We start from the raw sequence: 14816 nt of genomic DNA, 5'->3' as shown, positions 1-14816 counted from the left end.
AGGCCAGTGAAGAATCAGAAAGAGATAAACACAGTAACTGAGGAGAAAGAAGATGCAGACAAGCAAGGAGGCACAGCTTAGATATGACTGCCTTCTTGGCATCAGCAGGGTTCCTGAAGATTAAAAGGCTGAGTCTGGAAGCTCTCACTGCTCTTCCTTCTTACACAGCCTGCACCTCAAGCTGATAAAGCAGCTCCTGCCACCATAACCTCACCGTGGGGTCCATCCCTGCCTTCACCACCACACCATGCCCAAGTCAGGGCCATCTCTAGGACAGCAGGAGACAAACCAGGATGATCATCTCATGGCTGGCTACAATTCTGACCTCAGGTGCAGCTGGTCCTGGGCTGGACAGAAAAGAAGGATCCTGGCAAAAGGTGGTGCCTGGTCACAAATGGCTCTTCAAATAATCTGTGATGGATCAATTCTATATGTTTGGCTTGCAAATTTCCCCAAAGTTATAGAGCCTCATATGTATTTCCTTTTTTTCCTCATCCATACTCTTGCCACACATTTAAAATGCATTTGGCAGTTTCTGGGGAGTCTTTGAGGATTGAGGCAGCAATTGAGGAGCAGTTCCTCCTCTGTCCCGTGAATGAAAGGAAGGCACATCAAGGAGCTGCTGAAGCCAGAGGAGGTGTCCACATGCACAAGAAGAACAGGTTTATTTGCACATCCCCCTAGAAAATTACTTTCAGTAACAGTATCTACTTTTGATTTCTTTGTCAACAGGCACAAGAATCTCTCCTGCCTTGAGCAATTTCTGAGCCTCCTTCCATGGGCTTTACACTTGGCAGCAGAGACCTGAAAATGACAATCCACCAAGGAGGCTCAAACAATGCTCCACCACAGTACATCTGGGACTTGCTGAGTTTGGGACCTACCTCGAACATCAATGGCAATTGCCACCATGGCTCCAGGGCAAGGAGATTCTCTCACTAAAACCCAAAGCACAGCCAGGCTGCTGAAACACCTCTGGCTCTCTGCTACCCACTGCTCCCTCTCCAGCACCCTGCAAACTCCACAGTCCCACTGGCCAAGTGAGAGAACCTGGGAGCCAAGGACAGCACTGAGGGAATAGGGCCCTCCTGGGAATTTCAGCAGAGAAATGAACTCATGGAGCTGGGTCCCAGAGCTCTCCTGCTGCTCCAAACCCACAGAGACACACATTTGTGTCACAGAGCCACAGGAAGGGTTCACAAGCTGGTATCAGAGGTGTGTGTCAGACATCACCCAGGCACCAATCCTCTGAGCTCTCCTCATAACAAGACACAAAGGAAATGGGTCATGACTGACCTGCTCCCAACACCTCCAACAACATCAGAGAAATCCCAATTCACTTTGAGGAAGCCCCAGCTCTCCCCTGCCCCCCCCATTTCCAGCAGAAAACCGCACAAAAACTCTGCAAGACGAGGCAGCAGAGTGCTGAAAGGAGCCAGGAGCGCTGCCAGGTGCTGGGGAGCTTTCCCACAGTTGCAGGAGCTGAGTTTGAGGTGTCCCAGGGGCTGCCCGGGGCCGGCAGGGCAGCGTTCCCCCCTCCCCCGCGGGATACTCACAGCCTGCGCATAGGCGCTGTATGGGCTGAACGGCAGGGAGAGAGATGGAGTGAAAATGCCCAGCTGCCCCACCATTTGCTGCATACGGCGCAGGGTCCTCTCCTTATCTGTGTCAGCAAACTTCACCACTAGACTGGAGGAGGCACCCTAGGCACAGAGAGAGGAGACAGAGAGGAGGCAGGAGAGAAGAGGCGTGGGAGAGCCAGAGAGTCAGCGGTCAGGCAAGGGAGGACGGGGCAGGACAGGCAGCAGAGGAGTGGGAAGAGGAGCAGAAGAGCAAATACTGGTGTGCAAGTGCTGGGGAGCTGCCTGGAACCTCGGCTGTGCCCTTCCCCATCTGTCTGTCCATCCAACCCTTCTCACACCTGAGCCTCACACAGCTGCCTACGCGGATGCACTCACCAGGTGATGGTGCAGCCAGGAACACCCAGGGCATCGATGGCCACAAGCAGCACCATGAGCTTGGCTGGACAGGCAGAGCAGCTCCTGGCAGCTGGGAATTCCCTGGCTGCAGCAGTGCACTGTCCTGTCCATGAGGTGCCCCAAACTCAGGTGAGGCCACAGCTGCAGCTCCACTTGCACAGCTCCAGCCACACAGGCTCAAAGGGTTCCCACCCACACCCAGCCCGCCCCAGGGGCCTCCTCCACTGCCTAAATCAGAGAAACCAAGGAGTGCTCAGACACTGAAGCCCTGGCCACCCATGTGGCTGAACTGTCAGCTTTCACCCTGCTCAGTTTTGAACAGGTAGCTGTTTCCAATACAAAATCATGGCCTGATTTTTGGCTCTCTTTTATTTAGCTTTTACAGCTGTGAGTGCAGTCCCTCCCAGTCTGGATGAACACAAAGAGCAGCCCAGGGGAGAGGATGGTCACTCTGAGTGGAGCACAGATGTGCACACACACACCCACAGGTTTATTTGCAACCTCCCAACCACACCAGTGGACACTGCTGTTGAACCTGTTGTGGTTTTCAGGAGAGTGTGGGGAGGTCCCTGCAACAGGGAAATGGGACAAGGATTAGGAAGAGGGTAGGTCCCCTGGCCTTATACTCACGGGCATTGTCTGGCTGCCATGGAGTGCGTGGATTGCTGCCTGAGCCTCTGTGTGAGATGAGAACTTTACAAAAGCACAGCCTGGAAAGGGACAGAAAGAGCACAGGAGATTGCAGTGACAGGACTGCTGTGAAAGTGCCATCACGCAAGAGACAGTGTCTGTATCTCAGGTAAGGCAAAGGAAAGCCACCCCAAGGAAGCAGGGAACAAAAAGGATGACTGATCCCAAGTCCTCTATCCTGGAAAAAAGAGGAAGGGTCTCAAATTATTACTTCAGTGATATACTCTACAGATGATGACACCATCTCCACCCTTGCCCCTGATCACCTCGTCCCCAAATTCTGTGTGGACTCCTCACTGTGGGTACAAGCACTTCAGCCTGCAGCCCCAGCTGGACAGAACAGGCTCAGGAGTGACCCTGACAGCTCAGCTACTCATGGTGCTCTGCTTCCCCTCCTGCTCCCTCAGTGTCTGCCAACCCTCCCCAGTCCCTCCTGGCAGCAGAGGGATCCTGCCCTGCTCCCTGTTCCTGGCTGTGTTATGGGTTCCCTAAATACAGGGAGGGGAATGAGTGCCCCAGGGGGAAGTGAGGCTGGTGAGCACCACCCAGGGCAGGGACAAAGGGCAGGACACACAGAGGGTTCACACCTTTGCTGTTCCCATCAGGTCCACGGAGCACCGTGCATTCATCAATGACCCCAAACGGTTCAAAGAGCCGGAGCACGTCATCCTCAGACTGCTGCTTATTTAACATGCCCACAAAGAGCTTCCTGTCCCCTAGGGGCAAACACAGAAACATCAACCTTCTATGAGGCTTGCAGTCCAGAGCAGGAGAGGAACACTTATGGACAAAACAGCCTGGTGTTAAAAACATGCCTGCCATGGAAATGGTTTGCTGTTGGCTGAAATGCTTCCAGGGGTGAACATCAGGGTCCACCCAAGCTCCTCACACCTTCAAGGGTTTGTGTGGCTTCCCCTCTACTACCCTCCCCAATGGAAAACAAAGGATTAATAATTTCCTTTAATTCATTAGCCTTTTCCTTCTAATAATCCAAAAGAAATGATAGTAAGGAAAACTGTCTGGGCAATCCCATTTCTACTGATCTGCAGGTGAAGTCCAGCAGGTGCCTTAGGTAATACTGCACACCAACCCAGGCAGGGGGATACATTCCAGGACCTTTGACTTCTGTTTCCTTTTCCTTCTCTCCAAGACCACCATTCCCTTAGCTGCCATGTAACCAAGCACCTCGATTTCCATTTGCCCTTCCCCACTCCAGCCTAACCAGCTGTCTCCCAAGGCCTGGGATAAACCCTGGCATCCTGGCTCCCAATCTGCCTCACTGTAGGATCATGCAAATCCTACAGCTGGGTGAAGGCCAAGATCAGCTCCGTGGTCCCTGCTCCCCTCTCTCCAGTGGCACTGTGTCACACTGGCAGGGAGCTGGAAGAGTGGCCAACACATCCAGGACTTGGAGCTCAGCCTCCTTCTGGTTTCCTCCTCAAAGAGAGAAGTGAGGATTATGGTTTTGTTGGGATGGGTAAGTGTGGAGGCAAGGAAGGGGCAGAGTGCCTTCTCCTAGTCTCTCCCCACCTCAGCACCCACAGGAACCCAGCCCATGCCTGATGCTGTCCAGCCAAGCACAACCAAAGCAGAGTTTGGGGCAGCATCCTCCCCAGACTGATGTGAACAGCAGTAAAACAGCACAACACCAAAATCCCAGCAGAAACAGCAGCCCAACCTCTGTCTTTGGCAGGAACAGAGCTAACCCTCCCCCACTGGCCCAGATCTGAGTGGGGAGACAGGACCCACAGGAGGGAACGTGTCAGGATGTGGCTCTGGAGTGCAGTGCCAGAGGATTCCTTATTGCTGGCGACAGGATCAGAGGGGCTGGCTCCACACAAAGCAATGCAATGTGACGCACGTCAGGGGCAATAGCAAGGGAGCTGCTCTGTGCTTCACAGTGCACTGACCTGAAAAACAACAGGTCTTGGAGCTACAGCAGCACAGCAGCTCCAGGGGGGTGCTGTGGAGGGCTGCCAGGCAAGGATGGCACATGACACATTCACGCTGTCACCAAGGCTCGCCCCAGCCCCTGCCCTGCTCCTCTTGGCTCAGGGGATGGTTCCCACCCAGGTAAGGAAGGGAGGCACCTTCCCTGCTGCTCAGCCAGGGACAGAGGCACTCAGCAGCACACACAGGCAGGACCTACTCCTGCCATGGGTCCTTCACAGGAAAGCAGATGCACCCAAGCAGCACTAATGGATGAGCACAAAGGCTCACACACCCTGGAACACACTTGTACATCCCCAGCCCCCGGGGATGCCTTCCAGAACGAAATTCCTTAGTGAGCAAGAGGAATGTGCAGACAGCCACACTCACCCAGCATGCAGACACCTCACCCTGCCCCAGAGCCCCAGCACAGGCTCAGCCAGGCACAGCTCTCCTGTAGCCCCAGACATGTGCCACTTGTGTCCACCACACAAATAGTGTTGCAAGTGCTGCAGCCCAGGCTCCTAGCCCACTCCCAAGCAGATACTCCTGATTTATAGAACTGGAAGTGGCTGAAATATATGGCATTGCATATTTTTTTAAAGGCCAGGTTTCCCAGCTTCCCCATTTTCATGAATCCCTGGGCAACTACACCCATGGGAATTTCATCCCCTTCCGTTTTCCTTGTGATTCCTTTTCTACATTCCTCCCTGCACCTGCATGGCAATGGCTGCCTTTGCAGATATTATTTCAGCTGATTGAGTCCATTCAGATTGGGGATGCCCAATAATCCCCAGCCAAGACATAGGAGTTCATAAAGCAGGTGCTGTTCAGCTGCCTCCTGAGCAAGGAGACAGCATCTGCCTGCACAAGGGCCAGCTCAGGAGTGCTGGTGGTCAAACCAGCCAGAAAACAGCACACAGAGAAGGTGAAAAATCAGATTGGAAGAGAGAGGGTGAAAAAAAAAGGGACTGGACAGGAACAGATTGACTGGGCAGTGAAGAGGAGCATGAAAATGAAAGGAGCAGCAGCTCTGTGGTGTGACTGACATCAGCTGGAGTCAGATGTGAGCCAGTCTGGCCATGGCAGGGGACACTGGAGGTCTGGAGGGTTCCTCCTTCCTCTGCCCTGAATCTCCACTGCAGCTGCAACCAGGCCTTTATTCACACATGCTGCAGCCTTTGGGTGGCAAACACAGAGGGTTCCTTAAAAAATCATCAACAAAGGGGAGAAATACATTGGGAAATACTTGCACTGACTTTAGGTGCTGTGAAATAATCCTCTGTTCTTTGAACTAGTGGGAAAATAACTGTGGGCTAAGATCTGACAGCCAGAAATGCACCTGATGGTTTTGCCTTTCTCTTCAGGGACCCCTGGCTGCCTGGGGCAGGGGGTGTTGAGATGTCTTGAGTTATCCTGCACCTTGCAATCAAATCAACATTAAATTACAAGTGACTCATTATTTTCTCCTTCAGAGCCCCCTCAGATTTCCTGGGTAATTCCTGTAGTTTCTTCCTCACACCATTTCTGTTGAATCAAAAGCATTTTTCTTTACCCTGCCCTGTGGGAAAAGTCCATTGAAACAGTGACTGCTCCATCCCTGCAGCTTTACAGGTCTTCTGCTGTCTGACAGGGCTCACTAACAGAACCTTTTGGATGTCCTGCCTTCATGTGGGAATTTCAGCTTTCCTTTTTGCAGTTTGGAAGGAAAAAAAATGCCAGTCTTCCTGGCTATGCAGCACAGGTTAAAACTGTGACACCTTAGGGACTCAAGCTATAAAGGCAAACATAAATACACACACACCTATGGGTCTGGAATCTTTTCTGAATACCAAGAAGAGCAATAGTAAAAGGGAATGAAATCACTGACAACATAAGATTTTTTCATAGTGAATATCCTGCTTCATACAGCCTGTTTCTGAAAATCACACGAAAGGAAAATGATCCAGCCTGTTCCCTCTGGATGCCTCTGCAGCAGCTGGGGACATCTGAAAGGGCTCTTCTGCTCTGGCCTCTACCTCTCTGCATCTTGGAGCCCAACCCATGATCTAGGATCCTCTCGATTCCGTCAGCTTCCAAACAGGGCTGTTCTCCCACAATATCCAGGCTGACTCATCCCTCCCCAGCCGGGCTCGAATGCTGCAAACCCTTCCACCTGATCTGCCATCAAACCCTTCCACCTGAGCTGTGATCCTAAAACCACCGATCCCAAACCCTCTGGCACTCTCAGGGCTGATCCCAAACCCGCTGGTATTCTCAGGTCATCAGCTCCATCATTCTTCATCTCCCCACAGGGAATCCTGCAGCACTGGAAGCTCTTCTCTCCCCTCCTCGGCACAGCACACCCTCCCCTCCTGCTGTTTTCCCCTTCACTTTCTCTACAGCTCCTGCTTTTCACCCTCTGATTGGCAATTTCCCGTGCTGTCCAGCAAGCAGGGAAATTCGCTGTGATGATCTCTGACTGTCGAGTTCCCATGGAAACATGCTCTGGGCACCGGCAGCAGGAGGGGCCGGCACAGAGCACACTCTTGATAAGGTACCACAGGAATGAGCCAGGGGTTGAGGCTGAGTGCTGTGGCCAAGGGAGAGCACACAAGCACTGGACACGGCTCCTACAAAGCCACTGAATTCAGGTCATTCAGCAGGCAGGATCAGGGAGAGAGGGAAGCCAGCTCCTGGCTGTGGATGGGATGCAGCAAATCTCCTCGGGATGCAGAGAGAGCTTCCTTGTCCCTGGGCAGGGCTAAAGGCTTGGGTTACCTGTCATGCCCATCACTGCAGCCCCGTGCTCCTGGCACACAAACTCCTCTGCCCCTCTCCTCCTGGCACTCCAGGCTCCCAGCAGAGAGCAGGGAAAAGCTGACAATGTCTGGCCCAGAATCACAAGTCCCACTCTGAACTAATGCAGGCAGCAACTTTTCTGTAGTGAATTTCTTCTGCAGGGTGCAGGAGCACTGAGCATCCAGATATTCCCACACAAACCCCTGCGGGGCTTGGCCAAAACTGCCCCTCTGGCAGAAAAATGAGCATCTCCCAGACCAAGAGATAAATTCTGGTGTTTTAACTTCATGTTCTTAATTCAGGGTGCTTCGCTTGAGAAATGTCAGTCCCTGATGAGTACAAAAGAGGTTCCCTTCAAGGGTAATGCAGAGCAATGCCTCACTGATGCATGCAGCTACTCCTTGATAAATTCCTAATCCATACACTTCTGCCCTACCCCAAATCTTTCTTTCTCCTCCTGCCAGTGTGGGGCTATTGCTATAGGGATCTTGCTCTTCCCATATCTGTAAAGTTATTCAGCCACTTCTCTGACAAGTGGAGCATCACGACAGAAACATTTCAGAAGAGCAACCTGTCTCAGACAAACACAGGTTGCTGTCTTGATGCTGCTCCTGCCTCAGGAAAAAATCCAGTTTGTCATGGATCCTCTGGGAGCTGCTTGTTCTTGGGCTCTGCAAGGAGCCTGGAGGGAGGTGCACAGGCTGCAGGAGACAGGTGCTCAGACTCCAAAGACTTCTGCTCTTGTGATGTTCTGACATTTGCAACCATTAGGGAATGTGGCACTCGTCATAAACTTGGAGATTTCAGAGTCCAGCGCCTTGGCCAAAAGCTTGTTTCTGAATCAGCACCTTGGTTTTTAACCTGCTGAGCTGTTCCAGCTCGATGTGACACAGGCATCAGAGATGTCACATCCCAACCCTTCACATCAGGTGGGTGTGTACACAAGAGCCCCCAGCAGTGCCCCACCAGCAAAAGAGAGATGCAGAGATGGCCTCAGCCCTGATTAGACACCAGAGACTCCAGAGTTGCACCCACCAGACACATAAACTTCTTTTTTTTTTTTTTTAAATCAGTGTGGTAGGGGAAGGACTGACCACCCAATGGTTGAATCCAAAGGCCATGTGAGGTCTCAGTGAGAAGGCAGCCCTCCCCACACCACCCACTGCAGGCATCTCTAAAGGATCTCTCATCCATTCATAACATCATTTTCAACAGTGAGAGTGAAACACCCTGAAGATTCTGGTCTGTTTTTACTGCCTATAGCACAGATAAGGACCTTAAATTCAACCCTACACCAAGGGGCTGAAGTAAAATGTCCAGACCTCAGAAAAACTTAGGTTTACAAGTAAATAACCAAAAGTTACAGATTCTATCCGATTTAAACAGACTTTTTTTTTTAAAGGAGTATCACACAACCATAAATACACACATTCACATGAAATATTACCAAATATATCTCATTTTCTTGACAGTGCAATAACAGTCACTACAAACTGTTCGGAAATGTAAAACAAAAGCCTTCCAAATCTAAATAAAGCATGCAGGACATGCTGTCCCACAGCACCAACAGCAGCACACAAACCCTCCCCTGGCCTCTGCTAAACTGCTTTCAGGGGCAGCACCAACAGCACAGGGCATGGAGAGGCAGAGGTAGGAATGGAGAGAAAAGGAGAAGAAATAGATCAGTGAAGCAAGGAAAAGAAGCAAAATGAGTTAATGGATTTGCAAAGGGCTGAAGTTGCAAGCTTTCTCCACCTGGAGGAGGTATTTGAGCTGCTGAGAGCTCCCCATTAAATTACCAGATTCTCTTGTTCCCAACCTTCCAGCTCTGAACTTCTCAGTATATGCTGCTCTGACCAAGCTGCCCCCTGCAGGCTGACAGCACCTCCATCTCAGGATCCTTTCCCTTCAGACATTATTTCCCCATCATGTGATCTTTTCTGCAACAGCATTTTGGCCTTGACAATGTGCTGGGGGCTGCTGCAGGACTGAGAGTGGCAGGGCTGAGACAGCTCAGCAGTGATGGGGGAGGCAGTGGAGGGAGCTGCAGGCAGGAGAATCAGCTGCAGACCAGTGAGCTGAACACATTAAAAAGCCAGTGCTGCTTCAGGGATCTGGCTCTTATTGGGCTGATCAGGTGTAGGAATGAAGGAACCTCTTCCCAAAGGCTTCAGGAGCCCCTGTGCCACACAGGTCTGCTTCAGTCATGTCCTGGGGCAGACACTGCCAGGCTGATGGCACCCTCAAAGAGCTGGGAAAGAGAGTGGAGGAGGCAGCCACATCATCACCCTCAGGACCCCAAGTGCTGTCAGCTGCCTGCTGTGTCCAGCTGTGTCCCCACACTGCCCTCCTGCCCCCCAGATCTCTGCCACACACAGACTCCTCCTCAAACAGAGGAAGGCAGGGCCAGGACCCTGTGTCTCATTTCCTGGCCCCCCTCAGAAGCACAGGGCCACCAAAGGAGAAACAAGGAGAGATGACAACTACCTCCACGGCTCTCGCTGTCCGCAGGTTTCACCTGGATCGGGCGCGCCATCTGCAAGGGAAGAGAAATGCAGAGGTTATTGCTTGGCCCAGTGCCCAGCACACGCTGCTGAAGGCACTGTCAACAGGGCACAGGAGAGAGGCAGAAGGGAAACCAAGACATTGTGATGGCAAGCAGTACCCTTGAAGAAGGGATCGTTTTTTCCAAAAGGAACCTGGCGCTTTTCCCTGCTCAGCTGCTCGCTGAGAGAGCAGCTCTCCTGGAAATGCCCACCATGCATAAAGCTCTGCCTCCTCAGCTGCTGCAGGCAGCACACAGAGGACTCTGAGGAAGCAGCTCATCACCATGTGACTGGAGCCTGAACAGTGGTCAGGGTGGCCTGAGGTGACCTCCCCACACCACCCACTGCAGGCATCTCTAAAGGATCTCTCATCCATTCATAACATCATTTTCAACAGTGAGAGTGAAACACCCTGAAGATTCTGGTATCTGTTTTTACTGCCTATAGCACAGATAAGGACCTTAAATTCAACCCTACACCAAGGGGCTGAAGTAAAATGTCCAGACCTCAGAAAAACTTAGGTTTACAAGTAAATAACCAAAAGTTACAGATTCTATCCGATTTAAACAGACTTTTTTTTTTAAAGGAGTATCACACAACCATAAATACACACATTCACATGAAATATTACCAAATATATCTCATTTTCTTGACAGTGCAATAACAGTCACTACAAACTGTTCGGAAATGTAAAACAAAAGCCTTCCAAATCTAAATAAAGCATGCAGGACATGCTGTCCCACAGCACCAACAGCAGCACACAAACCCTCCCCTGGCCTCTGCTAAACTGCTTTCAGGGGCAGCACCAACAGCACAGGGCATGGAGAGGCAGAGGTAGGAATGGAGAGAAAAGGAGAAGAAATAGATCAGTGAAGCAAGGAAAAGAAGCAAAATGAGTTAATGGATTTGCAAAGGGCTGAAGTTGCAAGCTTTCTCCACCTGGAGGAGGTATTTGAGCTGCTGAGAGCTCCCCATTAAATTACCAGATTCTCTTGTTCCCAACCTTCCAGCTCTGAACTTCTCAGTATATGCTGCTCTGACCAAGCTGCCCCCTGCAGGCTGACAGCACCTCCATCTCAGGATCCTTTCCCTTCAGACATTATTTCCCCATCATGTGATCTTTTCTGCAACAGCATTTTGGCCTTGACAATGTGCTGGGGGCTGCTGCAGGACTGAGAGTGGCAGGGCTGAGACAGCTCAGCAGTGATGGGGGAGGCAGTGGAGGGAGCTGCAGGCAGGAGAATCAGCTGCAGACCAGTGAGCTGAACACATTAAAAAGCCAGTGCTGCTTCAGGGATCTGGCTCTTATTGGGCTGATCAGGTGTAGGAATGAAGGAACCTCTTCCCAAAGGCTTCAGGAGCCCCTGTGCCACACAGGTCTGCTTCAGTCATGTCCTGGGGCAGACACTGCCAGGCTGATGGCACCCTCAAAGAGCTGGGAAAGAGAGTGGAGGAGGCAGCCACATCATCACCCTCAGGACCCCAAGTGCTGTCAGCTGCCTGCTGTGTCCAGCTGTGTCCCCACACTGCCCTCCTGCCCCCCAGATCTCTGCCACACACAGACTCCTCCTCAAACAGAGGAAGGCAGGGTCAGGACCCTGTGTCTCATTTCTGGTCCCCCTCACAAGCACAGGGCCACCAAAGGAGAAACAAGGAGAGATGACAACTACCTCCACGGCTCTCGCTGTCCGCAGGTTTCACCTGGATCGGGCGCGCCATCTGCAAGGGAAGAGAAATGCAGAGGTTATTGCTTGGCCCAGTGCCCAGCACACGCTGCTGAAGGCACTGTCAACAGGGCACAGGAGAGAGGCAGAAGGGAAACCAAGACATTGTGATGGCAAGCAGTACCCTTGAAGAAGGGATCGTTTTTTCCAAAAGGAACCTGGCGCTTTTCCCTGCTCAGCTGCTCGCTGAGAGAGCAGCTCTCCTGGAAATGCCCACCATGCATAAAGCTCTGCCTCCTCAGCTGCTGCAGGCAGCACACAGAGGACTCTGAGGAAGCAGCTCATCACCATGTGACTGGAGCCTGAACAGTGGTCAGGGTGGCCTGAGGTGAGATTGTGCCTGGAAGCTCTTCCTGTGTCTGCCCTGACTCAGTGCAGGCATGGCCACGTCTCCGAACTGAGCCACTCACTGTCCTTGCAGCAGGGAAGAGACACTGCCTCTGAACTTGGCCAGAAGCAGCACAGCAAGCAGGCCTGTCGTGTTCCCCCTTCCCCAGCCCTCTCACAGACAGCTCTGTGCACCAGAGTAGCTCTTGAGAAGGGCAGCGATGCTCACCAGCAACATCTCTGGCCCTCAGAGACAATGCTCAGGTTGAAAGTGGCAAAACTCTTCTTGCCTGGGTGTGGAGAATAGGTTTTTCCTTCTCCTGCAGCCATTAGTGTCACCAGCAATAATCCAACAACCAACAAGCCTGAAGGGTAGCTTAGCTCACAAGGTATGGGGACTCTCCAGGTAAGACAGAAGTAGCTGCATTAAGGAACACACAGCTTTAACTGTCTGGTTTGAAAAGCAGGGCAAAACTCATCTGCTGGCAGGTCTGTGTGTCCTGTGCTGCCCAGAGAGGCAGCTGACAAGCTGCAGCCTCCTTTCCCAGCTAGCAGGATCCAACTGCACCAGAGTATCCTCCAAGGAATGGTGCACAGGGCAGATTTCCACATTCACAGCACATCTCACTCCATGTCTCTCAGCATCAGTCACAGAGGCTGACAGTGACCTGAATCAGTGACATTCATAATAAAAAACAATCAGAATATTGCAGGGAAGGCCTGCACACGAGCTGCAGGTCCAGGCACAGTCTGCCTCCTCTTTTAGGAAACCCCTGAGGAAAAACAGCACCAAAACAGAAAATGAAATCAAGCTATAAAAGTCACCAAGTGAAATGTGCTTAGAAGCCAGCATGCAGTATGTGGAGGCCTGTCAGTCTCCAAGTGGTGGCTGAGCCAGACTGGCCAGAAACCAGAGGCAGAGCCCACATCCCCAAGAGCTGGAGGAAACCTGTGAGGTGGCTCTGCAGTTCACAGGACAGAGATGCCAACCAGGAGGTGACAGGCTGGCAGGGCATGGCACACAGCCTGGCAGCTGGGGGCTCTGAAGCTGGCTTCCTCTGGCTGATGGACCTCAGGCAGGACGAGCAGAGGCTGGGAGCAGGCCCACGCCATTCCTGCCTCAAGGATTGATCATGGGGCTGCTGATAACGGCCCCAGGGATGGGCTGGCAGCTCCCCAGAGGAAGGCCAAGCTGCTGCCAAGCTGCACCTTGACAGACAACAACCCTAAGACCTGCTGAATCATTTAGGGAAGAGGGAGAGGCTGCAGGTCCTTTCCCCACTCCTGATCAGCTGCAGGGATTTGCAGAGCTCCTGATGTCCTGCTCTTGCTGCCGAGTGGGGAACTGTCGAGGGCCCAGCACCTCTTTCCTGAGCTGAGTGGGATGTGGGGTAGGGATTCAGGAGTCTGAGGTCAGAGATTGTTCCACAAAACCTCCAAGTTCCTTGCTGAGAGGCTGCTGTCACTGCTCACAGTCCCTGGCACCCTGCCTGTGTGAGCTGAGGCTGGCAGAGCTGTGGGAGCAGGCTGAGTGGGAGAGGGCAGGCAGCCCAGATGTGTGCTCAGAAAAGAGGGCTCCGTGCAGAGCCAGGAGAGGCAGCTGGCCACGTCACATCCAGGACATGGATTCCCCCAGCACCAAAGAATAGTTTTGCTTCTACTCAGGATGCCAAACCAGGGCTAAACTAACTGAACTGATGGGGAGGGAGACAAGGCACAGACTCAGATCTCAGCTTCTGTGAGGAAGCCAAAGCCCCAAAGCCATTTGGGGGTAGGAGGAGCAGCAGGGATGCTGTGGAAATGCAGTGCACACACATCCAGCACCTCCCTCCCAGGGATGCAGGGGCTGAGGGCCACGAGTCGGGAAGGATGGGGGGAAGCGAGGGGGAGGTTAAGTACCTGAGGCCATCTCCCTGTCCCCTCCCCCAACAGGGCTGTCACTCCAGCTCCCAGCACCTAGGATAAAGGAGGTGTTGTCATGGAAACGGTTATTCACCACATGGAACCTGACATTTGCAGTTGCCATGGAAACCAGCTCTTGGGGGCATTCCCTCTGCTTTGCACAAAAGAGACATTTTGATATGATCTCTGGGGAAGGGGCCCCCTCTCCCCATCTGTCCATCCCTATCCTTTCCCCGTGCCAGGGACGTGACCCCAGGGGTGGTGACCCCACCAAACCTGCCACCCTGGGCGAGTGCATCCCACAGGGCCACTGACCCAGTGAGGTGACGTGCCCACAGCCCTGGGACTGAGGTGGCAGTGCCAGCACAGCAGTGTGGATTAGAAGTGGTGCAAACCCAGAGGCAGCTCCTGGCTGCGGCTACAAGAGGAAGCACCCCCAGCACCCCCCAGCTCTGGCCACAGCTCCTCTCTTGCCCCCCTGAAACAGCACCTGGGGTGGGCACAGGAAGACTTTCCCCCTGCCCATGTCACAACAAGCCCTGGGCCAAGGGCTGCCCATTTTCAGAGGCCTTGCCAGCTCCAGTGACTCTGAGAGACCCACCAACCTGAGGTCAGGTCTCTGAGCTGGTCTTTGTCTGCTCTGGAAGATATGGGTAGAGAGAAGAAAACAAGATACAAGAAATGTGTCCAGATGCTGAGGCTTGGAGAAGAGCAGCAGGATTGTCTGGCAGCTTCTTGCTGAAACAGGAGGTGTCCCAGCTGAGGCAGAGGGAGCCATGGTCCTCCTTGCACAGAAGAGGCTTCCATGAAGAAGGACACCACCACCTGAATTCTTCTAAGTTGCATGTTGCCACCAAAGATGAACAAATTGTCAAAGGCCTCTCAAGCAGAGGGAGTCCACAGCAGCTTTAACTCAACCACCTGAAGGCCTTAAGAAC

At 52.6% G+C, this 14816-nt stretch overlaps 1 protein-coding gene across 1 annotated transcript in view; it reads right to left on the bottom strand.

The window, feature by feature from the left end:
- CELF5 (CUGBP Elav-like family member 5) overlaps positions 1-14816 on the bottom strand; it is a 36298-nt gene that overhangs the window by 6673 nt on the left and 14809 nt on the right. Inside the window, exons 3-6 of the mRNA XM_041415253.1 lie at positions 11596-11644; positions 3257-3385; positions 2610-2689; positions 1557-1703 (exon numbers count right to left, since the gene is read on the bottom strand). Of these exons, the coding sequence (XP_041271187.1) occupies positions 1557-1703; positions 2610-2689; positions 3257-3385; positions 11596-11644 (405 nt within the window). The remainder of the gene's footprint in view (positions 1-1556; positions 1704-2609; positions 2690-3256; positions 3386-11595; positions 11645-14816) is intronic.

This window comes from Onychostruthus taczanowskii, unplaced genomic scaffold (assembly GCF_017590055.1).
Source record: "Onychostruthus taczanowskii isolate IOZ18803 unplaced genomic scaffold, ASM1759005v1 scaffold106, whole genome shotgun sequence".
NCBI classification, from domain to species: domain Eukaryota; kingdom Metazoa; phylum Chordata; class Aves; order Passeriformes; family Passeridae; genus Onychostruthus; species Onychostruthus taczanowskii.
This window is presented reverse-complemented; position numbering and strand designations above follow the sequence as displayed.